This window comes from Chiloscyllium plagiosum, chromosome 10 (assembly GCF_004010195.1).
Source record: "Chiloscyllium plagiosum isolate BGI_BamShark_2017 chromosome 10, ASM401019v2, whole genome shotgun sequence".
Classification (NCBI taxonomy): Eukaryota; Metazoa; Chordata; class Chondrichthyes; order Orectolobiformes; family Hemiscylliidae; genus Chiloscyllium; species Chiloscyllium plagiosum.
Genome location: NC_057719.1, coordinates 25,692,665 through 25,719,838, shown reverse-complemented (window position 1 = coordinate 25,719,838; position 27,174 = coordinate 25,692,665). Strand labels below are relative to the sequence as shown.

General features: G+C 42.0%; 1 protein-coding gene across 1 annotated transcript in view; it reads left to right on the top strand.

The window, feature by feature from the left end:
- rin3 (Ras and Rab interactor 3) overlaps nt 1–27,174 on the top strand; it is a 115,259-nt gene that overhangs the window by 45,383 nt on the left and 42,702 nt on the right. The window contains exons 4-5 of the mRNA XM_043697207.1: nt 18,528–18,600; nt 26,903–26,994. Of these exons, the coding sequence (XP_043553142.1) occupies nt 18,528–18,600; nt 26,903–26,994 (165 nt within the window). The remainder of the gene's footprint in view (nt 1–18,527; nt 18,601–26,902; nt 26,995–27,174) is intronic.

Genomic DNA, 27,174 nt, shown 5'->3' with positions numbered 1-27,174 from the left:
TCTGAAATTGCATGTTCATTTCTAGCTGGAACACTCTCCTGCCTGTCATGTTGATTCAAACTTTGCACATGGCATTAGAAGCACACGGTAATCATATTGAAAGGAATAAATGTCTGAAATAAATTAGTGCCCTCTGTTCCTTGCAGACCCCTGTCAATACTGGCACCCAGAGCCAAGATGGTAGTTGTCTATGGTTCAGTAGCAGATGTGAGCTGCCACAGTAATTGTCAGAGACAACTCCAATGACGATAGGCCTAGAAGCTTTCAGAACTGTCAGCCAAGGCTCCAGTATTCAGGGGGCCACTGCTGCATTCATGGATTGGACCACTTGGTCCATGTTGCACAGAACAATCCATGCTCTGCTCAGCTCATTGACTGAGTAGGGTCAAATAGAACAAAGGGAAAAAAGAGAATAAGGCATCTAGTGGGTGAGTGAATGCAAGCAGTTAGGGGAATCTATTGAGTAGTGAGGCTAGAAGTAGTGGAGCTATGCATAGGGTAAGAGAGCACTATTACCTTGACAATTCTGCTGACAATGAACTGGCATTTCAGCCTAAGCTCCTGACATTCACTCCCTGTTCCATCTTTTCCCACTGCCAGCAGAGTTAAAATGTGAAGGGATTCCTGTCCCCATCCTTAGCAACATCTGGATAGCAACCCAAAGGTAGCATTCCTGAAACCATGGGCAAAATCTGCAGTTCTGGCAAATTTTCTGCTCCATTCAAATGTAGCTGTTCTTCTATAATCAAAGGGGTGGGCACATTCCTTTTAAGAGGTGTCCACTGCATTTAAGTGACGTTGGAGAGATTCAATATCCTTCCTGTCACCACCCAGCCACCACCAAGAATAGGAGTACAGTCAATGAAGACTACAGCTGTTGTATCTTGTGCTTTAAGCCAGCACTGCTAACTGCACATTGAAATACTGGTCCAAAGCATCTCTGGGCTGTTGGTGCAAGCACGTACCTGATTCTGAGGCTGCTTGCTCCTGATCACAAAGGTTCTTAACTCTTTTTGTACTGTAACACTCCTAATATTTCCTTCTGTACATAATAGTTTATCAAATATATCTCTCTTGTCTAAGACCTATTTCTTTACATGCTCACTCTCAAATTGGGCCTTCTCTCTTACAGGCATCAGAGTTATATGATCAATTATGGCATTATGATTTACATAAATCTTATTAACCACACAGGTATGACTTTGATTCCTAATGCTTTGCAAAGTTTCAGTCAGACAGCATACAAGCACACTTCAACCTTGCTGCAATACAAACTTGCAGCCACCGAACACAAGCCAGAATTACATTGTAAATCTGCTGTTAAGACCAATGATGCCAGTTTAGTTCAGTTGGCTGGCTGGCAGGCTGGTTCAAGAAGAGTGATACCAGCATCCTGGACTGGCTAAGGTCACCCTGAAGGACCAACCTTCTCAACTTTAGCCCTTGCCTGAGGCATAGTAACCCTCAATTTAAACTTACAAATCAATGAGAGAATAGCCCTATGGCTCTCTCAGATGAGGAGCGAAAGTGAGGACTGCAGATAGTGGAGATTAGAGTCGAGAATGGGGTGCTGGAAAAGCACAGCAGGTCAGGCAGCATCCAAGGAGCAGGAGAATCGATGTTTTGGGCAAAAGCCCTTCATCAGGAACAGCATTCCTGATTCAGTCAGGAATCACTCTCGATTCCTGACTTCACTCTGACTTCAGTCAGTATTCACTCTTGACTCCTCTCAGATGATGACAACTTTACCTGTGTTAACACATGTCTGTCAAAGTTGAATTCTCTAAATTCACTTCTCTCACATTTAATTGAAGAGGGTTTGTAAATACATTTGAAAATTATTACTTTTTTGTGCATGCAAATGAACAGCTTCAGTCTTTTGAAAGTACCTCCCAACCTTTGGTTGCAAGCTAAACATATACTCAGAAGACAGCTCCAGTAGGTAATCGGCATTTTAATTTAGGAGTCTTAATCTGAATTTGGCAATTGTTTTACTTCAATTTTTTTAGATTAGTAGATGTTTGTTTCTTTGCTTGGGAGATTTAATAGACTTTGTTCAGTTTTTAGTTAAATTCTTGCTGTTAAATTTTCCAGGGTAAGTTACGTCAAGCCAAGCTGCTGCTACAATCATCTGATCAAGGCAGGGCTTTGTGAAGTTGAAGGGATTTGAGAGTTTAAGCTTATAATTTGGAAGAGCTTTTCAGTCTGTTTTCCTGGATATATCAGGATTTTTTTTTTCACTGCCAGTCCATTCACTCTTCTCAGACATGCAGAGTCATGGCATCACAGGAGCCAGGAAAGATTTTCAGATGGTTATTATCATAGAAAAACAGTAGTGGGAAAGGGTGGAATTATTGAGAGTCAGGCATTATCTTAAATTAATAATGCAGTAGCCAGAATATACTATATAACCTTATGGACTTCAGATTGAGTTCAACACATTCAGATTGTAAACTCACTCCCATTCCTTCCATTTATTTTAGCTTAACTTGATGCAATGTCTGTTACCATGTTCTCTCTTCCCTCTCCCCACAGAAAGACCATCTGTACCTTCCAGTCTGGCAGTTGTGTTCTGCCATTCTCACATTCCTATCACTTACTCTGAACCATGAACATTCTGCACACACGCACACACAAAATCAATGCAGCCCCCTCCACACATCATGTCAGGTCCGATGAAGAGTCATCTAGACTCAAAACATTAGCTTGTACCCTCTCCACAGATGATGCCTGACCTGCTGTGGTTTCCAGCATTTTTCGTTGTGCAAACCAGATACAGCGGCAGGCATACCGAAAAATGGGGCATCAACCTGTCAAGCTACAAAATAAGACTACTTGCGTGCCAAGCAGCATAAGAAACAAATGATAGACAAACCTGGGTGATCCTACAATCATTGGGTCAAATCTAAGTTCTTTATTCCTGCCACATCTCATAGTGAATGGTGGTGGACAATTAAACAACTCATTGGAGGAGAAAGCTCCACAAATATCCCAATCCTCTATGAGGGAAGAGCCCAGCACATCAGTGTAAATGATAAGGCTGAAGCATTCACAGCAATCTTCATTCAGAAGTGCTGAGTGGATGATCCATCTTGGCCTCTTCCAGTGGGCCCCAGCATCACAGATACCAATCTTTGGCCAATTCAATTCACTCCATATGATAGCAAGAAGCAGTTGGAGACACTGAATACTGCAAAGGGCACTGACAACATTCTGGCAATAGTACAGAAGATTTGTGCTCCAGAACTTGTATCTCCCCTTGCCAAGTTGTTCCAGTACAGCTACAACACTGGATCTACCCAACAATGTGGGAAATTGCGCAGGTGTGTCCTATACACCTAAAGCAGGTCAAATCCAATCTGTTCAGTCATTCCCATCAATGGTGTCACTGGAAATCAAGGAAAACCTCTCTGTTGGTTAGAGTCATACCTGGCACAAAGGAAAATGGTTATGGTTTTTGGAGGTCAGTCATCTCAGTTCTTCTCTGCAGGAGTACCTCTTGTAGTGTCCTACGTCCAACCATCTACAGCTGCTTCATCAATGACCTTCCCTCTATTAGGGCAGAAGTGGGGAAGGTTGCCAATGATTGCGTAATGATCTGCACCATTCACAACACCTCAGATGCTGAAGCAGTCCATGTTCAAATGCAGCAAGATCTGGAGAATATCCAAACTTGGGTGGACAAAGATAATGGTTGATGGGTAATAAATGTCGATTCAGCCAGCAATGCCCACATCTTATGAATGAATAAAAAAAGCCTCAACTCCCTTCCTCCCTACACCAGTAGGATGTGTCAGCATGGTGAAAGAAGAGTTTATATACCACAGAGACAATTAGATATCTACGTGATCTTTTACATATGACATGTAACCACACTAGTCTGCCTGTGCTATGCCTTCAAATGCTATTGAATTGACCACGGCTTAAAACATCTACTGAACAGGATACATTTGCGTAACCACAGGTAGATGTTTGCAGCATTTGCAACGTTATTCATTGGGGACTCAATAGTTAGAGGGTCAGGTAGAAGGCTTGTTGGGAACAAAAGAGACTCAGAAGTTGGTGTGTTGCCTCCCAGGTGCCAGGGTCTGTGATGTCTCAGATCATGTCTTTGGGGTCCTGAAGGGAACCTCTCAGAGGAACCTCTGGACCTGTGCTTTCATAGCGTCGCTAGTATTAAGTTATAACTGGAAATGGATGGATGGATCAGTTTTTGTCCAATGTTTGCAGGAGGGTTTCCTGACACAGTATGTCAAAGGACAGACAAGAGGAGAGGCCACACTGGATCTGGTGCTTGGTAATGAATTTAGTGGTAGGTGAGCACTTTGGAGAGAGTGACCATAATTCAGTTCTGTTTAGTATTAAGGTGTGCCCCGTGACCAGCTCCAAGTTGTAGTCCACATAGGTTAAAAACTACCGAGGTATAAAGAGGGATAGGATGTAAGGCAGGATTTCAGGGAGCCAGGGTAGAAGCTAAAAGCGAGAACAAAGAAAGTTGTTATCTCTGATTTGTTACCCGTGCCACATGATAACAACGTGAGGAACAGGGAGCAATATCAGCTGAACATGTGGCTGCAGGGATGGTGCAGGAGGAAGGGTTTCAGGTTTGTGGATAATTGGGGCTCATTCTGGGGAAGATGGGACCTCTACAAACAAGTGGCCATCACTTGAACCAGGGCGGCTCTAATATCCTGGGTTGGAAATTTGCTGGTGCTGTTCGGGTGGGTTTAAACTAGCTCAGCAGGGGGATGGGAAGTTGTGGTAGTTCCAGTATGCAGGGCGATGAGAGTAGGGAGGACATAGACAGGATTTCACGGTCACAGGAGTGTGTTGGCAGACAGCAAGCTGGTTTGAAGTGTGTCTGCTTCAACGCCAGGAATATCCGGAATAACGTAGGTGAGCTCACAGCATGGATAGGTACCTGGGACTTTGATGTTGTGGCCATTTCTGAGACATGAGTGGAGGAAGGTCAGGAATGGATGTTGCATGTTCCAGGGTTGAGATATTTCATTAAGATCAGGGAAGGTGGTAAAAGAGGGGGAGATGTGGCTTTGTTAGTCAAGGACGGTATAACAGTGGCTGAAAGAACATTTGAAGAGGACTCGTCTACTGAGGTGGTATGGGCTGAGGTTAGAAACAAGAGAGGAGAGGTCAAATTGCTGGGAGGTTTTTATACGCCTCCGCAAAGTTCCAGGGATGTGGAGGAGAGGATTGGCAAATCGATTCTGGGTAGGAGTGAAAGGAACAGCGTGGTCATTATGGGGGACTTTAACTTCCCCAACATTGACTGGAAATGTTATAACTCAAGTACGTTGGATGGATCAGTTTTTGTCCAATGTGTGCAGGAGGGTTTCCTGACACAGTATGTCAAAGGACAGACAAGAGGAGAGGCCACACTGGATCTGGTGCTTGGTAATGAATTTAGTGGTAGGTGAGCACTTTGGAGAGAGTGACCATAATTCAGTTCTGTTTAGTTTAATGATGGAAAGGAATACATACATGCCACAAGGCAAGAGTTATAAATGGGGGAAGGGCAATTAATATGCGATGAGGTAAGATTTTAGAGGCATAGAATGGGGCAGCAAAATGCAGGGGATGGGGTCAATCGAAATGTGGAGCTGGTTTAAGGAACAGATATTGTGTGTCTTTGATAGGTATGTTCCTCGCAGGCAGGGAGCAAGTGATAAGGTAAGGGAACCGTGGTTTACAAAACAAATTGTATCTCTTGTTAAGCGGAAGTGGGAGGCTTATTACTTTGAGATGAGGTGGTTCAAATGAGGTGATGGAGAGTTAAAGAGTAGCGAGGAAGGATTTAAAGAAAAAATTAAGAAAAGCAAGGAGGGGACATGAGCAGTCTTTAGCAGGTAGAATAAAGGAGAACCCTAAAGCTTTCTATAGGTATGTGAGGAATAAAAGGATGACTAGGGTAGGTATAGGGTCAGTCAAAGACCAAAGTGGGAAGTTGTGTGTGGACCCTGTGGAGATCGGAGATGTGCTGAACGACTATTTCTCAGCTGTTTTCACTCAGGAAAAGGAAAACATTGTTGAGGAGAAGACTGAGATACGGGCTATTAGACTTGAAAGGATTGAGGTTAGTAAGGAGGAGAAGGAGTGAAAGTAGATAAGTCCCCTGAGCCAGTTGGGATTTTTCCAAGAATTCTCTGGGAAGGAGGAGATGGCTGAGCCTTTGGCCTTGACCTTTGAGTCATCATTGTGTACAGGTTTAGTCTCTGAGGACTGGAGGATTGCAAATATTGTGCCCTTGTTCAAAAAGGACAGCAGAGATGACCCAGGTAATTATCGACCAGTGAGCCTATTGTTGGAAACGTTTTGGAAAGGATTATAAGAGATAGGATTTATAATCATCTAGCAAGCAACAATTTGATTGAAAATAGTCAACATAGATTCATCAAGAGCAGGTCCTATCTCACAAACCAAACATGTGGATGAGGGTAGGGCAGTTGACGTAGTGTACATGGAGCTGAAAATGTATTGCTGGAAAAGCGCAGCAGGTCAGGCAGCATCCAAGGAGCAGGAGAATCGACGTTTCGGGCATGAGCCCTTGCCCGAAACGTCGATTCCCCTGCTCCTTGGATGCTGCCTGACCTGCTGCACTTTACCAGCAACACATTTTCAGCTCTGATCTCTAGCATCTGCAGTCCTCACTTTCTCCTCATAGTGTACATGGACTCCAGTAAAGCCTTTGACAAGATTCCACATGGTAGGCTTTTGGAGAAAATGCGGAGTCATGGGATTGAAGGTGACTTAGCAGTTTGGATTAGAAACTGGCTTTCTGTAAGAAGGCAACGAGTTGTGGTTGAAGGAAAGTATTCAGCCTGGAGTCCGGTTACTGGTGGTATGCCTCAAGAATCTGTTTTGGGACCATAGCTGTTTGTCATTTCTATAAATGACTTGGACGCAGGCATAGGTGGATGGGTTAGTAAGTTTGCAGATGATACCAAAGTCAGTGGAGTAGTGGACAGTGTGGTCGAATGTTATGGGTTGCAGGGAGACTTTGATAAACTGCAGAATTGAGCTGAAAGGTGGCAAATGGAGTTCAATGCAGATAAATGTGAGGTGATTCATTTATTCTTGGGAGGAATAACAGGAAGACAGAATACTTGGTCAATGGGAAAATACTTGGTAATACGGATGTGCAGAGGGATCTTCGTGTTCATGTACATAGATCCCTGAAAGTTGCCACCCAGGTTCATAGTGCTGTTAAGAAGGCATACGGTGTGTTAAGTTTTATTGGTAGAGGGATTGAGTTCCGGAGCCACGATGTCATGCTACATCTGTACAAAATGCCAGTGTGGCCTCACTTGGAGTATTGTGTGCAGTTCTGGTCGCACCATTACAGGAAGGATTGGAAAAGGGTGCCGAGGAGATTTACCAGGATGTTGCCTGGTCTGGAGAGAAAGTCTTATGAGGAAAGGCTGAGGAACTTGGGTCTGTTCTCATTGGAGAGAAGACAGCTAAGAGGGGATTTGATAGAGACATACAAGATGATCAGAGGATTAGATAGGGTGGACAGTGAGAGTCTTTTTCCTTGGATGATGATGTCAGCTTGTATGAGGGGTCATAGCTACAAGTTGAGGGGTGATAGATTTAAGATAGATGTCAAAAACAGGTTCTTTATTCAGAGACTGGTAAGGGCGTGGAATGCCCTGCTGCCAATGTAGTTAACTCAGCCACATTAGGGGCATTTAAACAACCCTGGATAAGCACATGGATGATGATGGGATAGTGTAGGGGGATGGGCTTAGATTAGTTCACAGGTCAGTGCAACATCAAGGGACGAAGGGCCTTTTCTGCGCTGTATTGTTCTGTATTCTATGTTCTATTAACCGGACAGAATTCAAGCATAAATTTGTCATGCTGTTTTGCACAAGGCTAACCCAGTTTACAAGTTTAGAAATTGGACCTAGATAGTAGAACACTAGAGCCACAGGATCTTGGCAACCTTGGAACTAAAGACCAGTAAGCCTAATATCTGTGGTGGGTAAGTTACTTGAGGAGATTCTGAAGTATTTCCATTTGGAAAGACAGGGTTTGATTAGGAGTCGTCAGCATGGCTTTGTGCGTTGCGTATCATGCCTCACAGATTTGTTAGGATTCTTTGATGAAGTGACCAGGAGGGTAGATGAAGGCAGGGCAGTAGACATAGTCTATATGGATTTCAGGAGGGCATTTGATAAGGTTCCACATGTTAGGCTGCTGTGGAAGGTTAGATTGTATGGAATCCAGGGGAAGCTGAAAATTGCATACATAATTGGTTTTGATGGGAGGAAGCAGAGGGTGATAGTGGAAGGATGCTTGTTGGACTGGAGTGCCTCAGGGGTTAATGCTGGGTACATTGCTGTTTGCTATCTCTATCAATGATTTAGATGAAAATGCACAAGGCATGATTAGTAAATTTACTGATGACACTAAAATCGGTGGTCTTGTGGACAGGGAGGAAGGTTGTCAGGAATTACAGCAGGATCTTGATCAGCTGGGGAAATGGGCTAAGAAATGGCAAATGGAGTTTAATATAGGTAAGTGTGAGGTGTTACCTTGTGGAAAGTCAAATCAAGGTAGGAGTTTCATGGTGAATGGTAGGGCCTTAAGGAGTTTAGTGGAACAGAGGGACCTGGGAGTTCAGGTGCACAGTTCTCTGAAAGTGAGTCACAGGTAGACAGGGCAGTGAAGAAGTCCTTTGGCACACTGACCTTTATTGAATAAAGAAGTTGGGAAGTAATGTTGCAGTTGTACAGAACATTGATGGGGTTGCATTTGAAGTATTGTGTTCATTTTTGGTCATCTTGCTATAGGAAGGCTGTTATTAAACTGGAAAGAGTGCAGAAGATATTTACAAGGATGTTGCCAGGACTCAAGGGACTGAGTTATTGGGAGAGGCTGGACAAGCTAGGACTTTTTTCTTTAGAGCATAGGTGACTGAAGGGGTATCTTATAGAAGTGTGTAAGATCATGAGAGGCATGGATAGGGTGAATGCACTCAAGTCTTTTTCCCAAGGATGGGGAATCAAGGACTGGAGGGCATCATTTTAAGGTGAGAGGGGAAAGAATAAAAGGGAACCTGAGGGGCAACCTTTTTACACAGAGGCTGGTATGCATATGGAATAAGCTGCCAGTGGAATTGGTTGAGGCGGCTACATTAACAACATTTAAAAGGCATTTGGCCAAATACATGGATAGAAAAGTTTAGTAGGATATGGGCTAAATGCAAGGAAATGCTGTTAGCATAGATGGACATTTTGGTTAGCATGGACCAGTTTGGACCAAGAGGCCTGTCTTTGTGAGAAAGGACTCTATAGCTCTATCTTATGGAATTGCTGCTTTCTCTAAACTCCAAGGTCGAATTGATGTGTAACATGAAGTGTTCTCTCAGGCAATGTGAAGAGCAAGCATGTAGCAGCAATCAAAAAGTGGCCGATGAGGCTTCATCCCTTGGCAATGGCCCCTCCCTGACCTCTTGATAGAGACAAAGCTATTCAAAGCCTTCCGTCTGCACACTTAGTGACCCAAAATATAGAAGCTGCAGTAACTGTAGAAGAGATGAACAATGAGTGCGATCAAAGCATATTATTGCTCAAATCAAGAATCTGCATTCAGCCTTCAGAGAAATAACAATACCTTACAGTTCCTTTCTGAACTTCTGATTCGGAGATGCCGGTGTTGGACTGGGGTGTACAAAGTTAAAAATCACACAACACCAGGTTATAGTCCAACAGGTTTCATTGGAAGCACACTAGCTTTCGGAGCGACGCTCACCTGATGAAGGAGCGTCGCTCCGAAAGCTAGTGTGCTTCCAATTAAACCTGTTTGACTATAACCTGGTGTTGTGTGATTTTTAACTTTCTGAACTTCATAATTCAGGAGGTACTGCACTTTGATCTGATTGATGCAGATATCATTTCCCAGGTGAATCGAAGATACTGGAGGCAGACCATCAGAGTGATGTACACTCAGAGGAATCTCCACTGAGTGTTGCATTAATGGTTTTGCAGAACTCAGTTTAATGTTGATACCTCACCTTGATCTCCTTCTCCCCCGTGTGCAAATGGCGACATTCATTCAATCTGCTACCAACCTACAGCAATAACAACGTATCAGTTCTCTAGGTCTTAACATGACCTTGCCAGCCATTTTGAATTTAATTGATTATTTTCTGCACTGGGCTAGTACCTTGTTGATGAGTGACAGCTCCCTTCAGGCAAGCGTAACAGTCTGGAAGGATCTTGCACAGCCAAATCTGTGTTTTTTGTCTCTCATTTCATTCAGAAGGGCTGATTCTTCTTCACTGGATTGGCATTATGATCTGCTGCTCTTTGACTAGATGGTGCCCACATAGCCATAATAAAATTGCACAGTGAAGTCATTCAAGGGTGAAGTGAAAAGGTCAGATATTATTCCTCTCTTACTGTTAGTGCCTAAGGATAAAGGCTGAACTATTATTCTGAGTACTGTGTTGGGTTTCAATGAAGGTAAAATACTTGTTTTATGCCAATGATTGTGCCAAACGGTGTGCAAAAAAAGAAACTGTATGTTCCATTCTCTATATGCCACCAATGGATGCTATAATGGCAAACTCGCTTTCAGGAAATTTTTTTTAATGAAACATGAATCATAATGAGGGGTCAACCTGAAGGTGTAACAAGAAGTTAGTAAAGTAGATAAAGTAGCTGACCAGTGGAGTGCCACAAGGATCGGTGCTGGGTCCTCTACTTTTTGTCATTTACATAAATGATTTGGATGCGAGCATAAAAGATACAGTTATTAAGTTTGTAGATGACACCAAAATTGGAGATGTAGTGGACAGTGAAGAGGGTTACCTCAGATTACAACAGGATCTTGACCAGATGGGCCAATGGGCTGAGAAGTGGCAGATGGAGTTTAATTCGGATAAATGCGAGGTGCTGCATTTTGGGAAAGCAAATCTTAGCAGGACTTATACTCTTAATGATAAGATCCTAGGGAGTGTTGCTGAACAAAGAGACCTTGGAGTGCAGGTACATAGCTCCTTGAGAGTAGAGTCGCAAGTAGATAGGATAGTAAAGAAGGCATTTGGTATGCTTTCGTTTATTGGTCAGTGTATTGAGTACAGGAGTTGGGAGGTCATGTTGCGGCAGTACAGGACATTGGAGGTCATGTTGCGGCAGTACAGGACATTGGTTAGGCCACTGTTGGAATATTGCGTGCATTTCTGGTCTCCTTCCAGTCGGAAAGATGTTGTGAAACTTGAAAGGGCTCAGAAAAGATTTACAAGGATGGAGAATTTGAGCTATAGGGAGAGGCTGAACAGGCTGGGGCTGTTTTCCCTGGAGCGTCAGAGGCTGAGGGGTGACCTTATAGAGGTTTACAAAATTATGAGGGGCATGGATAGGATAATTAGGTAAAGTCTTTTCCCTGGGGTGGGGGAGTCCAGAATTAGAGGGCATAGGTTTAGGGTGAGATGGGAAAGATATAAAAGAGACCTACAGGGCAACTTTTTCATACAGGGTGGTACGTGTATGTAATGAGCTGCCAGATGAAGTGGTGGAGCCTGGTACAATTGCAACATTTAAGAGGCATTTGGTTGGGTATATGAATAAGAAGGGTTTGGAGGGATATGGGCCAGCTGCTGGCAGGTGGGACTAGATTGGGTTGGGGTATCTGGTCGGCATGGACAGGTTGGACCGAAGGGTCTGTTTCCATGCTGTATATCTCTATGACTCTATGACTGGGACTGCAGCATTGTGTCCTCCATTATGTTGTGTTGCACGATCACCATATTAAATAGGACAGACTTCAAACAGATGTAGCAAATCAAGACTGGGCATCCATGAGGTGCTTTGGGCCATCAGCAGCAGAATGTACTCCAGCACAATCTGTAGCTACATGGCCCAGCATGTCTTCCACTCAACCATAACTGTCAAGCCAGGGGAATAATCCTGGTTCAATGCAGAGTGCAGGAGACCGTGCCAGGAACAGCACTAGGCATACCTGAAAGTGAGGTCTCAACCTGTTGAAACTATCAAACAGTACTACTTGCACGCCAACTGTAATGATCTAGGCCGGACCACTCAAGACACTCTTAGGCAGGTAACTCAGACCATAACTTTGCAATTTGTTTCACAAAGTGCACAGTGAAAATTACCCGGATTAAGTTAGCAAAGTTGGCTACCAGGGTTTAAAACAGACAAAAATTTATTAACAAAATTACACAATGAAACAAAAGAACAGAATAAAGAATCTCTACAGAACCCTGTCTATCCAAACTAGACTTAATTATGCTGCTCCAAATAGACACAACAGACCCACTAAGCAAACCCTGTTGAAACACAATTTAAAAAATGGAACAGATGCTTACAGGTTGAAGTTAGAAGGGCAGAAGAAGAGAGAGAGAGAGAGAGAGAGAGAGAGAAACAGACTATTTCCACACAGCTTACTGTTGAACTCCCAACTAGGTCTGGACAGAACTGCTCAGCGAGAGAGCTGACTGCTCCCCTTCATTATACAGGTCACATTTAAAACATGACCACTTTGACCTGAAATCTCATCAGTTTACATATAAACAAAAACCCTTTCAAAATCCTCTTCATCCCTGTACCAAGCTAGTTTAATTAGAGCCTAGCCCATTTATGACCCCTCTGAAAAAAAATATCAAGGAACAGCTTGTGGAAAAAAGGAATCAGCTTTTTAATACAACCACCATCAGCCGCACATGATAGACAGAGCTGAGTGATCGGATCAGATCCAAACTCTGCAGTACTGCCACGCCCAGTCATGAATCATGGTAGGCAATTAAAAATCTCACTGGAGGAGGAGGCTCCACAAATATCCCAAGTCTCAATAATGGAAGAGCCTAGCACATCAGTGCAAAAGATAAGGCTGAAGCTTTCGCAGCAATCTTCAGCTAGAAGTGCCAAGTGGATGATCTATCTCAGCCTCCTCCTGTACTCCTCAGCATCACAGATACCAGTCTGAAACCAATTCGGTTTACTCCACGTGGTATCAAGAAACGGTTGGAGGCACTGGGTAGTGCAACAGCTATGGGCATTGACAACATTCCAGGCAGTATCTGTGGGGAAGAAGTAGAGTTAATACTTTTAGTCTAGTGACTCTTCATCAGAACTGATATCAGCTAGGAAAAGTAGTATTTATGTCGAAGCTGGGCGGGAGGTGTCATGGCCTGATGAGGTGAGTGGATAGGTGGAGACAGAACCCAGACAGAGAGATATGAAAGGACATTGTTGATAATAAGACAGGACAGAAGTGAAGCCGATTGAGCTGAGAGAAGGAGAGAACCATCAGGCTGTCCTGAAAGCAATCCACGTCATTAAGGACCAGGGTTTGGGCGTTGGTGAAAAATCATGGAAGGACAGAAACAGTTATTGAGCTCAATGTTGAGTCCTAAAGGCTGTTGGGTGTCCAAACCAAATCTGAGCTGCTGCTGAGTTTCGCCTTCTATTTCTGTTTATATTCAGATCTCCAGTATCTGCAGTTCTTTGTTCTATTTGACTGCGCTTTCGCTAGTCAGTTTCTCCTGTCCTGTTTACCTCTCTTCTGGATCCAGTCTTTGTTTCTTTACTTGTCTCATTACTATCTTTTTTTGCCTTGCACCATTATCTCTTTTCTTCTTTTTGCTTCTCCTGCCCTCTACAGATATTCCTGTTGTGCTTCCATTGTGATCCCACCTCTATTAAATCTCCGTCTCCACTTTCTTCCTGTTCTGATGAAAAGGTCATCAGTCTCAAAGGTGAATCCTGTTTCGCTCGCCACAAATGCAGCCAGACTTAGAGTGTTTTCAGCAATTTCTGTTCTTATTTCAGATTTCCCATGATTTAATAAACCTCTATAAGGTCACCCCGCAGCCTATGACGCTCTTCTGCCCAAAACGTCGATTCTCCTGCTCCTCGGATGCTGCCTGACCTGCTGTGCTTTTCCAGCAACACACTCTCGACTCTGATCTCCAGCATCTGCAGTCCTCGCTTTCTCCAAACGTTAGACCAATTTTCTTTCAAACCCTAATTTAATCCATATCCATAACAATATCTGGAGGTGAGGTACAATCCAAATCCTGACCACTGTTTGGGGAAGGGCTTTTCCTCAAGTTGCCTTTAGTTCTTTTGCCAATCAAATTTAATAAAATTAAATGAGTCATCTGATTAATTGAACCTTCAGCCATTAGAAGCAGTTTCTATTTATTCTATCGGATCCTTCCTAAAGTTGTACACCTCCATCAAATTCTTCAGGCTTCTTGGCTGAGATGAGAGCCCATGGTGTTGGAGATGGTATATTGGCATGGATTAAGAATTGATGAATGGGCAGGAAGTAATTTTCTGTCTGTAACTGGTGGAGTTCCACAGTGATCAGTGCTGGAACTGTTACTGCTTTTAATATATTTTAATGACTTCAATGAAGGAAGCAAATAAACTGTAGCCACATTTGCAGAAAATATTGAGGTGGAAAGGTAGGTAGAGAGAGGGATACAGAAAGTTTACAGAGAGACATTGATAGGTTAAGTAAGTGTGTAAGAAGTTGGCAAATGGAATATAAAGTGGGAAAATGCGAAGTTGATCATTTGGGAAGGGAGACCAAAAGAACAGTATTATTTAAATAGAGAAAGCTGCAGGAAATGACCACATAAAGGGACTTCCACTTATTTGTACATGAAGCGCAGAAAGTGAGCACACAGGTGCATCAAGTAATCAGAAAGCCTCATGGAATGTTGGCCATTATCTCTAGGGGGTTAGAGTATAAGATTAGAGAAGTCTTACTGCAATTGTAGAAAGTGCTGGTGAGTTTTGGTAACTTTATTAAAAAAAAAATATTATTTCAATGGAGGCAGCTCAGAGAAAGTTTCCTAGGACAGTCCTTGGTATGGAGGGATTGTCTTCTGATCAAAGGTTAAAGTTTGGGAACTCTACTCATTGGACTTTAGAAGAATGAGAGGTGATCAATTAAAACATATTTGATTCTTAAGGGGCTTGACAGGCTAAATGCTGAGAGGATATTTCCTCTCATGGGTGAGTTTAGGACCAACAGGCATAGTCACAGAATAAAGGGGCGGCAATTTAAGATGGAGGTGATGAGGAATTTCTTCTCTCAAATGGTTGTGAGTCTTTGCAATTCCTTGCCTCACGGAGCTGTGGGATAGAGTCCTTGTGTATAATTGAGACTGAGATAGATTTTTGGTCAGTTGGGAATCAAGGGTTATGGGGAAAGGGCAGGAAAGCAGACATGATGAGCATTGGATCAGTCATGATCCTGTTGGGTGGTGGATCAGGCTCAAGGGACCAAATGCCAAATCCTATTTCTCTTTGTCTTTTGGTCTCATGTCAACAACTCCAGATTCTCTGTAGTCCATCAAGTCCAGAGCTATTCTAGTAAGTCTTCTTAACCCACTACAGAGCTTTCCTCTCCAAGAGTTGCCAGAATTAAGATCAGATGTGACAGCAACTGTTCTGTATAAGTTCAGCAAACTTGCTTTGCTTTTGTACTCTATGCCTCTGTTGTTAAAAAGCATTGAAAGCTAAACTTTCAGAATGATACAGTTTACAGCCACTGTTTTGTTATATAGTTACCACCATCTACCCACCATTCGTATTCAACAGATGCCATCACCAAACGCATCTTCACAGCATGTCCCAAAACCCCTTCGTCATTCCAAATGGATTATTCCCTCCCTAAAACTCTGACAACTCGGAAAACCTCAATTTTCCATTCTCATCTCACGACATTTTCCTCTGCAAGTACAAGAGATACAGCACCTGCTTTTTTAGATTCTTTCTTCCCATTGACTCCCTCAAAGTGAAACAGTGATTTGCTTGCAATCCTTTTAATTTCGTAAACTCACAATCCAACCTACTTTACATTGAGTTCAACAATATCAGACATTAACTCACCACTTCTTCTTTTTAGACTGGAGTTGTAGGTAAGGATTGTTGGTAAGATTTGGGAGTCACACATCACCCAAATGGCGAAGGGGTTTTGGGACATGCTGTGAAGACGTGTTTGGTGATGGCATCTGTTGAATATGAATGGTGGGTAGATGGTGGTAACTATATGACAAAACAGTGGCTGTAAACTGTTATCATTCTGAAAGCCTAGCTTTCAATGCAGAGTTCTATCAAAATGCCAAATGTTTCACAATACACTGCATGCTTCGTTCTCCATTATAAGTACAGAACTTCAGTACAGAACTCATTAGTCATTTCAAGTAAGTCTCGTAAAGGCTCAGTCAGACATAAGGCATAAGCTGTATAAATAGGAAAAGCATATAATAGTTACAAGCCGGAGGACAAAAGGACACATAGCGCAGAGTGAAGCAGCCTTCTGTTCTGTAGCCAAAATGTTAACAAATGTTTTGTCCAGTCTTCCTCTACATTCCCAGGTCTTCCTCAATCAGAGGAGAAAGTGAGGTCTGCAGATGTTGGAGATCAGAGCTGAAAATGTGTTGCTGGAAAAGCGCAGCAGGTCAGGCAGCATCCAGGAAGGGCTTATGCCCGAAACGTCGATTCTCCTGTTCCTTGGATGCTGCCTGACCTGCTGCGCTTTTCCAGCAACACATTTTCAGCTTCCTCAATCAGAAAATGGCAGCTGCCTGGTGAGGACTGTCCCCTGCCTCCTTGCATCTGTTGGTAAACTTCATTTCTAGGAGCTGTTTTCCCTGTATCAGTCACTTATTCAAATACTTCTGGTTCACGGCCACAGGTCAGGTACCCAAAATGTGACTACTTCCGCTATCCATCACTTTTAGTTTACCTCAAGCTTGGAGTTATTTGTTAGCCTTTATGAGACACTTGTGTAGATGACAGAGTATAAGTCAACTCCGGAATATCATTATAGAAGTCGAAACTAGGAGACTTTAACATTTTTAGAGACTTTATATGGGTTTTTCCAGAGAGAGAAGAGCAATAATGTTTCTGTCAGGTAGCCTCATACTTTGTGTAATAACCCCATATGAAGTAGGTTTATAATGAATTAGTGTTAAAGTCTTTCTCCTCTTGTCATTAGCAAAATTAGCAACCATAATGAAAATTACTATCTCATTTTACATAGAGATTGTAAACTGTTGAGCTCCTAACAATGATCCCTATGACGCTATTCATTACATCTTGCCAACCTGAAAATGACCATTTTATGACTGTTTTGTTTCCTGTTAGCTAGGCAGAGTTCTATCCAAATGCCAAATGTTTCACAGTTCATTCTCCATTATAATCTTTAATAAGCCACCTTATCACTCCATGCTTTTTGGAAATCTAAATACAATGCAATTCTCCATAATCCACAGCATATTTTAATTCCAAAAAGATCTCCAATAAATTGGTTCAACATAATTATCCTTTAATATAACCATCTAGGAAAAAGTGAGGACTGCAGATGCTGGAGATCAGAGTAAAAGAGTGTGGTGCTGGAAAAGCACAGCAGGTCAGGCAACATCAAGGAGCAGGAGAGTCGACATTTCCAACATAAACGCTTCATCAGGAATCTTGATCTCCTGCTGCTTGGATGCCACCTGACCGGCTGTGCTTTTCCAGCACCCCACTCTTTGACTTTAATGTAACTCTGTGTGATTACCTTGAACTTTTCTCAGTGGCTCTGCTATAGTTTCTGCAATATAAGCTTCTAACATTTTCAATGTGACAGATGTTAAGCTGACTGACCTGTAGTTTCCTGTTTGATGGCTCCCTCTCTTTGCAAATTAAATCATTATTCACTATGTCCCAGTCTAATTGAACCTTTCCCAAAAGTGGGCAAGTGTGGAAAATTAAGGTCACGTATCAACTGTCTCACCAGTCACTACTTTAAGAACCAAAGCTGAAGTTCATCAGGACTCAGGGACTTCACAGGCCATAGCTCCAGCAATGTGCTCAGATGGAATCTGTACTACTTCCCTGGTGATTGTAATTCTCCTGCATTTGTCTCTCCCTTCCATTTCCTGAATTACAGTTATTTCCAGAATATTACTTGTATCCTCCAATAGTGAAGACCAATGCAAACTATCTGTTCAATTCATGAAGCTGCAGCTTCAGATTTATGATTGCAGGTTTATAAAGCAGCCTCTTGCTGATCTGAATGGTTCTGTGAAGCTGACACACCCAGCCATTGCATGCAGTGTTGGGGTTTCTATGCCCACAGTGCTCTCATCAGATCAAATCTTGTGTCCTCCCTTGTGACAAGTTTGATGGCAGGTGTCATTTAATCAGCTAGAAAAATAGTTAATTGTTCAACCACTAATATTGAGTCAGCAGCAGGAGGGTGGTTCACTCAATGGGGTCATTCAAGAGCTACTGGATGGAGGGGAGCCCTTGGCGAAAGGCAGTCAGTACCTGATTTCAGCAAAGGGAAGGATGTATTTCTTGCAGTGTCTCTGTGGTTGGCGGACTGATAGACATTTGTGCTCATCACATGACGTCTGTTTAACATGTGGCAATCTTGGAAATATATTCACAAAACAAATAGTTCCTGGCTGTTTACAAATATAACACCATTAATTCAGGGTTACTGAAGCTCTCAATTATTTTATTCTTTCCTTTCAGTTATGTATTTGGATGGCTCTTTATTGGTTTTTGAAGATATCTTCAAAATGGTGGCATTCTATTGTGTGAGCAGGTAAGTTAATGTTTGACTGATCCATATGGTGTGCAATGCAAGTTTTTACTATCTGTTCCCAGAATCCCAATGTGCTCAGTGCTATGTCATAATAAAAACTATGTTGTGTGTTTAATGTGATTATTTTTTCCACTTCTTAACAAAATCTGCTGCCTTGATATGTTGCTTATGCTTATGCTGCTGTTTCTCAGTTGGGTGGACCAGCCGTTTGTCCATTGTTATCCTTAAGTAAACAGTATGAGCCCATTTTCAAGTGAGACTTCACAGCAATAATTTTCAACATGGAGGCTTTAGGAATTGTATGAGAAAGCTATGGATTGACATCATCTAACTCTTCACAGTTAGAGGTTGGTTGCACAATATTTCTGCTATGAGTTTAGTAGGAGCCATGTGCCTATCATCAGGATTCTAAGTGAGTGAGTATTTCTTGTAATAATGACGAATAACTATGTTACAGCAGAAACCATGATTCGTTAGTATCACTGTATAGTAAACAGAGAGTTCCTCTTTCTAAATGCATCATAACCCAAATAGGACCCATTCTATATTTGATGCCACCACTGCTGCTGCATTGGCTTTTCTTTGGATTTGGAATCTCCAAATTAATTGCACTGCACAGATTAATGGAAGGCTGCAATTTTCCTAGCAATTAGATGTAGCCCTTTTCTTGAAAATAATGTTTTCAGTTTCTTTTAAATTTAATAACAATCTGGAATTAAGAACTAACCTAATGCTGGCCATATAACCATTACCTATTGTTGTAAGAACCCAGCTCATTCATTAAAGCCCTTTAGGGAAGGAAATCTGCCATCCTTGCCTGGTCTGGCCTATATGTGACTCCTGACCCACTGTAATGTGGTTCGATCTTAACTGTCCTTTGAAATGGCCCAGCAAGCCAGTCCTTTTCAGCCCAGTTAGGGATGGGCAATAACTATTGGCCTTGTCAATAGCACACATATCCCCTGAGTGAACAATTTTACAAGAAGAATCATGTGACCATACCCATTTAGGTCCAACAAATTGAATTCTGAATCTGAAATTGGTTTGAGTCTGTTCCATGGCATTGGGCAGGAAGTGTTGATACTCCATTGAACCCATTTTAAACAAATGTTGGAAACTGCCTCCTTAGAACTGGAGCCAGGACAAATCTAGTCCAATGTGGCCTGCCATTCAAATGATGCCTAAATATAGAGATCTCTTCAGCGTCCACTTCAAGAAAATTCCCTGAGCAAGAAAATTCAGGGAGACTAAAAACTGATTGAAGGAATATAACCAACCTGTTAACATCATAATGTGCCCTGTGCAAAATACTGCTTAGACTTTACTTGAGAATCAGTATGCACAAATTGCATTGCAAGCATGATATTTCACAATCTGCGTTTAGAAATTTACCATAAACCACCCCGCACAAAACCAATGTAAAGGGCTATCTACTAAGGCACTTCTTCAGCACTGAGTGCTCAGGCTTCAAGAACAATGATACTGCTCTCATTAATGAATATGTGTACTGCTGTACTCCATTTGATGGTCAGTACAAAGTCGCATTTGTTCTCTGCACTTTGAATTTCTGCTGCCAAAAGGTTTGGTTCCAGGCACCAACTCTAGTGCAAGAGCAACACAAAACAATTTTAAGTACTGCCACTGTGCAGATGGGTAAGTAGCTATTACTATAGTTATGATATTTATGACCCTGTTGCATATTATTTGAAAAAGGGCATTCGAATCCACTCCAGTTTCAAATGAGGGATTGGATTGCATGTAATCAGGGTCCAGTCATGTAGCTACGATCCTGGTTATAAGCCTTAGTTATAAATGGGTTGTACAGCTCTGTTCCTTTTGCACTAATTTTCAGCAACCTAACCAGGATTCCTTAAGTGACTCTCTGAAAACTTTCTTGGAATAGGAACACAAAAACAAATCATATTTTCTTGCCTCTCATTCCCCAAACTACCCCCGTTCCCCATTCCCACCTTCATAGAATCATAGAATTCCCTTGCTCACTGCCTGTTGTGGCCGTAAACTAAACATTGACCTGATAGGGTCATGTCATATCAGACATTGAAACAGCCATTTGAGTCCAAAATGATGCTTTCATCCATGTCATACACCCAGGCTAACATCCTTCTCCTGATCTCTCTCAAATTCTTCTTTTTCATTCAACTATCTCTATTTTAAAATAATTATGGACTCTATATTGGGGCATATTGGCAAGATAATGCACAAAATGTATTTAGTTTGCGTCACTGTTTATTGCTCTGCATTTTTCAGTAAATTTTGATTTTATTTAAGCTTTATTGTCATGTTTTCTCAGGATGAGAACCCATATTCATTTGTTGTCACACACTGTTCCAACTCAAGAAATTCAACCTCTGATAAATGATCTTAAGACTCGCACTTGACATGTACAACTTATGTCACTCACTTGTTGAAACAAGCATGCTTGCAACAATAGCCCAATTGATACCAATGGGTTAAGCGGTTCCAATTGTGAAAGGCCACATGAATCGGCAGAAATAATGCAAAGCCACAATATGTATGATGGATAACCAGAAATGAGTTATAACAGGAGTAAAGTAATAGCCTCAACTTTTAGTTCATCTTGGAAACGACATTATTACCAATCATCTTATAACATTACTAATAAACATTGAAGCCCTTCCTGTCAGATAAATTTGATTAACTTTAGCATTCATCTTGATACAGTGCTGGCATTCTAACCTCTCAGGGGACCTGAAAATACAGATACAGAGGAATTAAGAGGAGAAGAAGGCCATTCCACCCTTCAGGCCAGCTCCACCATTCAATAAAATCATGGCGAGTCCGATTGTGGTCTCAACAAGACTTTCCTGTTTGCCTCCATAATCCTAGAGTTCCTTTTCTATTAAAGCTCTAACTAACTCAAATAAATTAAAACAAGGAACTGCAGATCTGAAACAAAACAGAAACTGCTGGAGACTTTCAGCAGGTCTGGCAACATCTGTGGAGGGAAAGCAGAGTTAACATTTCAAGTCCACTGGCCATAATGTTTGGAAAAAGGGGTGCTGGGCTCAAAATGTTAACTCTGCTTTCTCTTCATAGATGCTGCCAGACGTGCTGAGCATTTCCAGTAATTTCTGCTGTTGTCCCTATCCAACTCAGCCTTAAGTAAATTCACTGACCCAGCCTTAACTGTTGACCTGGAAGAGAATGTCTAAGAGAAACAAAAATCTCATCATCCCTGTCCTCTTATTGTTGTTGTTATAAAGCGGAGGTTGACCCTCCCCCGAGCACTAAAACTGAAACACCCAAAGAGAAGTACCTCACCTTATAATCTGTAAAGAGTGTGAAAAGTGGTGTAACCTGCTTTTCAGCAACTTCTCATGGTTAAGTAAAATAAATCCCTGACACTCGCTTGAAAATCAACAAGTAACAATCTATTTATCTAACTCTAACAGTGAACAAATTAATTGAATTATAACAAACAAAATAAATCTCTTCTAACTACTAACTATTCCCAAACCAAACAAGATTCTAATGGTATGCTGTTCCAATAAATACAAGTCCCACTCATATAACAAAAAGATAGAATTTTGACTCTCAAAATTACAGCCAGGTTACGTGTCTTCCAGAATGTTCTGTGCCTTCTCTATCGATTCTTCTATCAGGAATACCTTCGCCTGTGATCCTTCTGTCAGGAATGCCTAATCCATCATTTTTTCTGTCAGGAATATTCACTAGTCATGTTGTCAGTATTGTTATTATTTAGATAGTGCTTTCTTTAAGACAGAGAGGAGGCTGTGAGAGACAGCGATTCTCTCTTAAGAGCTGAAGGCCGTTAGCTCTGGTGGATGGCAGTTAGCTCTGTGGTCTTTGTCCAATGGTCCCCTTCTTTTTTACCCATGATGACATATCAATATTTTGTACAATAGGATTATCCCTATGTTATCAAATCAGATTTAAATTTAATAGTTTTTTGATATCTAAGTATTTGGTTCAAATTGATTGGCTAAATTCAAAAGACTGTTGTCTTGGTAAAAACTGTTGCTTGGTCTGCTAACTATACAGACTTTCAATACAAATGATTCAATTCAGGTTCTCTGTGTCTTGCGATCTACTGCTCAAAGACATCCTTTGTAAATCTCTACATACAAAGAAAATGCCACACAATGATTTCCCACCAGCACTTTACTAACACCAAATTCTAACTTCCTGCATCCCAATCTACAAATACTCTACCCAAATGTGCAACACCTCCCCCTTAAGAAAAGAATGAACCATAATTTTTTTTTAAAAACTCTTCTTTTAAAACCGTAACTCCATTATATTACTAAATCCATGAATCTAGAGTTACACATTTTATACTATATATAAAATTGAACACTACTGTTTCTATCTTACATAAGCATTTTCCTTTTAAACTTGCAATAAACCATCCACAATAATATTTTGGCAACCTGTTACAATCTGTTAAATTAAAGGTTTGTTACTTGAGACTCCAACAAACTAATCTGGTGTTCTTGTCCTTAAATCTTTCCAGAAATGTCAAAGGATTGTGATCAGTATACACAACCATCACTGATGCATTGTTTGCAATGTAAACATTCAAATGTTGTAAGGCCAGTACCAAACTCAATAACACTGTTTTAGTGGTTGAATATTTTTTCTCATGGATATTCAGTTATTTTGAAAAATAATTGATTGACCTTTCAATTCCACACTCATTCTCTTGTAACAACACAGCTCCAACACCAACATCACTTGCGTTGATGATGGCTTTGAAGGGTTTCAAGAAATTTGGCATGGCTAAAACTGGTCACAGAGTCATAGAACACAGAACATAGAACATTACAGCGCAGTACAGGCCCTTTGGCCCTCGATGTTGCGCCAACCTGTCATACCAATCTGAAACCCATCTAACCTACACTATTTCATGCACGTCGATATGCTTGTCCAATGACGACTTAAATGTACTTAAAGTTGGCGAATCTACTACTGTTGCAGGCAAAGCATTCCATACCTTTACTACGCTCTGAGTAAAGTAACTACCTCTGACATCTGTCCTATATCTATCACCCCTCGATTTAAAGCTATGCCCCTTCATGCTCGCTGTCAACATACTTGGAAAAAGGCTCTCCCTGTCCACCCTATCTAATCCTCTGATTATCTTATATGTCTCTATTAAGTCACCTCTCAACCTTCTTCTCTCCAACGAAAACAGCCTCAAGTCCCTCAGCCTTTCCTCGTAAGACCTTCCCTCCATACCAGGTAACATGCTAGTAAATCTCCTCTGCACCCTTTCCAAAGCTTCCACATTCTTCTCATAATGCAGTGACCAGAACTGTACACAATACTCCAAGTGTGGCCGCACCAGAGTTTTGTATAGCTGTAGCATAACCTCATGGTTCCGGAACTTGATTCCTCTATTAATAAAAGCTAAAACACTGTATGCCTTCTTAACAACCCTGTCAACCTGGGTGGCAACTTTCAAGGATCTGTGTTTACACCAAGATCTCTCTGCTCATCTACACTACCAAGAATCTTACCATTAGCCCAGTACTTTGCATTTACTCCGACCAAAGTGAATCACCTCACACTTGTCCGCATTAAACTCCATTTGCCACCTCTCAGATGCCTTTCCCCCAGCTGTAACTCTTGCCCAGTGGTACACCTATCCCTTTCTATCACTAAAGTAAACATCAGAATTGTGATCACTATCACTAAAGTGCTCACCTACTTCCAAGTCTAACACCTGACCGGGCTCATTACCCAGTACCAAATCTAATGTGTCTTCGCCCCTTGTTGGCCTGTCTACATACTGTGTCAGGAAGCCCTCCTGCACACACTGGACAAAAACTGACCCATCTATAGTACTCGTACTATAGTGTTCCCAGTCAATATTTGGAAATTTGAAGTCCCCCATGACAACTACCCTGTCTCTCTCACTCCTATTGCGGATCATCTATGCTATCCTTTCCTCTACATCTCTGGAGCTATTCGGAGAAGACTCCCAACAGGGTGACCTCTCCTTTCCTGTTTCTAACCGCAGCCCATACTACCTCAGTTGACGAGTCCCCAAACATCCTTTCTGCAACTGTAATACTGTTTTTGACCAACAATGCCACACCTCCCCCTCTTTTACATCTTCTCTGTTCTTGCTGAAACATCTAAATCCTGGAACCTGCAACAACCATTCCTGTCCCTGCTCTATTCATGTCTCCGAAATGGCCAGAACATCAAAGTCCCAGGTACCAACCCATGTTGCAAGTTCACCCACTTTATTCCGGATGCTCCTGGCATTGCCCCTGACACTTCAAACCAACTTCTTGCTTGCCGGTCCCTGAAACTTGATTTCGGACCTCCCTACTCTCAACCTTTTCTATACTCAAACTACAATTTTGGTTCCCATTCCCCTGCTGGATTAGTTTAAACCCACCCCAATAGCCTTAGCAAATTTCCCCCCCTGGATATTGGTACCCCTCTGGTTCAGATGAAGATCATCCTGCTTGTAGAGGTCCCACCTACCCCAGAAAGAGCCCCAATTATTCAAGAATCCACATGTTCAACTCCTCTCTCTCCCTATTCCTCACCTCACTAGCACGTGGCACAGGCAACAAACCAGAGACAACAACTCTGTTCGTCCTAGCTCTAAGCTTCCATCTGAGCTCCCTGAATTTCTGCCTTAAATCCCCATCTCTCTTCATACCTATGTCGTTGGTGCCTATGTGGACCACGACTTGGGGCTGCTCCCGCTCCCCCTTAAGGATCCCAAAAACATGATCAGAGACATCACGAACCCTGGCAGCTGGGAGGCAACACACCAACCGTGAGTCTCTCTCGTCCCCACCGCACCTCCTATCTGTCCCCCTAACTATGGAGTCCCCAATGAGTCCTGCTCTGCTTCTCTTCACCCTTCCCTTCTGAGTAGCAGGGACAGACTCTGTGCCAGAGTCCTGTGCTCCACTGCTTTCCCCTGGTAAGTCTTCTCACTGTTGAAACTCTCTTTTCCTCGCCACGAGTTTTTATCACTTCTGGAAGTGAGTTTTTCAACTCCTCCAGCAGAAAATATCTCTAAGAGCCTCATATGTATTTTCTATCTTGAATGCTGTCATCCAGCTATCGAAATTGCTCTGTTTAATTCTTTCAAACTTAGTATAGGTCTGATCTGGTTCCTTTCTTACATTTCTGAACCATTGTCTATATGCTTCTGGTACCTATCCGTGAGCACTCAAAATAGCCTTTTTTTACTTCTTCATATTCTCCTGACAGCTCTTAAAGAGACCACACAATGCTTTCCCCTCAGCACTTTACACAAGCCAAACTCAGAGTCTCCCAAGAAGTGAAAAAAACAATTTCTTTCGATAAACGTAATAGCTGTAACTAAACTTACCGGCCATACTGGAGCTCTGTATTTGAAGTAAATAAGACAAGTTTGGACCGGTATGGATCATTCGTAAGTTTTGTTGGTGTTTCCTTCGGGATAGCAGGATTTGAAAGCTTGCTGGATCTTACTGCAATGAGTCCACTGATTGGCTTCAATGGGCTTTTAGCCAATACTATGAGGTTATACTGGCCACAAAGCACTGCTGGCCTGTGGGAGGCTGAGAACTCCGAAACTTGTCAGAGTCATGGCTGCTGCTGGGACAACACCATCGGAACTCTCAGAATTGGGATCACTCTTGCCAAAATAGAGGGTAAATGTTGTTTTGAGGGTGTGAGGGGAGAATCGTGCAGGGTGCTGGTGGCATGGAAAAAGGGGCCAAGGGGGTGGGATAGAAGGGTAATGGGAATCCTCGTGGCCAATCCTCTATAAACAGTCCTTCAGCTGTAATTTGAGAGACCCAAGTGCACCTCAACTGACATCCTGCCTGTGCTGTTTTACCAGTCAATTAGGCCAATGTTTTCCAATTCTGCCTGGAGTGGAAATTATTGCATCTCACAGGCAAACAATCCTTAAATTTTATTCAGTTACCACTTAAAGATCTCAACAAAAAGGCAAAGTCTGGTCCTTCACACCCAAAACCAAATTCAGGCAAAGGAAGGAAGGGGATGGGTGGTGAAAGTTCTGGTCCCACACCATCCTACCTACTTCATTTCGCCTTAATCTAAATGATATGTTCCCCTTCATAATCGAGAAAATATAATCATCACTTAACATTCTCTTCACCAGTGAGAATGAGAGCAGTTTTTAAATTAAAATGGTGCATGTCTAATATAATATAGATTTTAAAGTTATGACAATTATGACAATATCTTTCAACAGACTGGCATTCATCTTGAGTATACTTTTTTAAGATCTTACTTGTATTCTTTTTTTTGTGTACAGAGATATATTGCCATCGACACTGGTTTTACCACAAGCAATAGCAGAAGCAACAAATTCTGAAGAATTACAAGTTGTTTCACATCTGGGGATAGGTATGCACTGATGGAAAGTTTTGTCTTTTGTAGAATCTGTGTTTGACATCTTGAATAATAATGATAGCTGACTGTATTGTTACAACGGATGTGCACAACATTCCACAATCCAGAAGTATTACATTTTCACTGGCTCCTTCACATTATTGTTTCCAGCAACATACACAAACCATTTCCTCC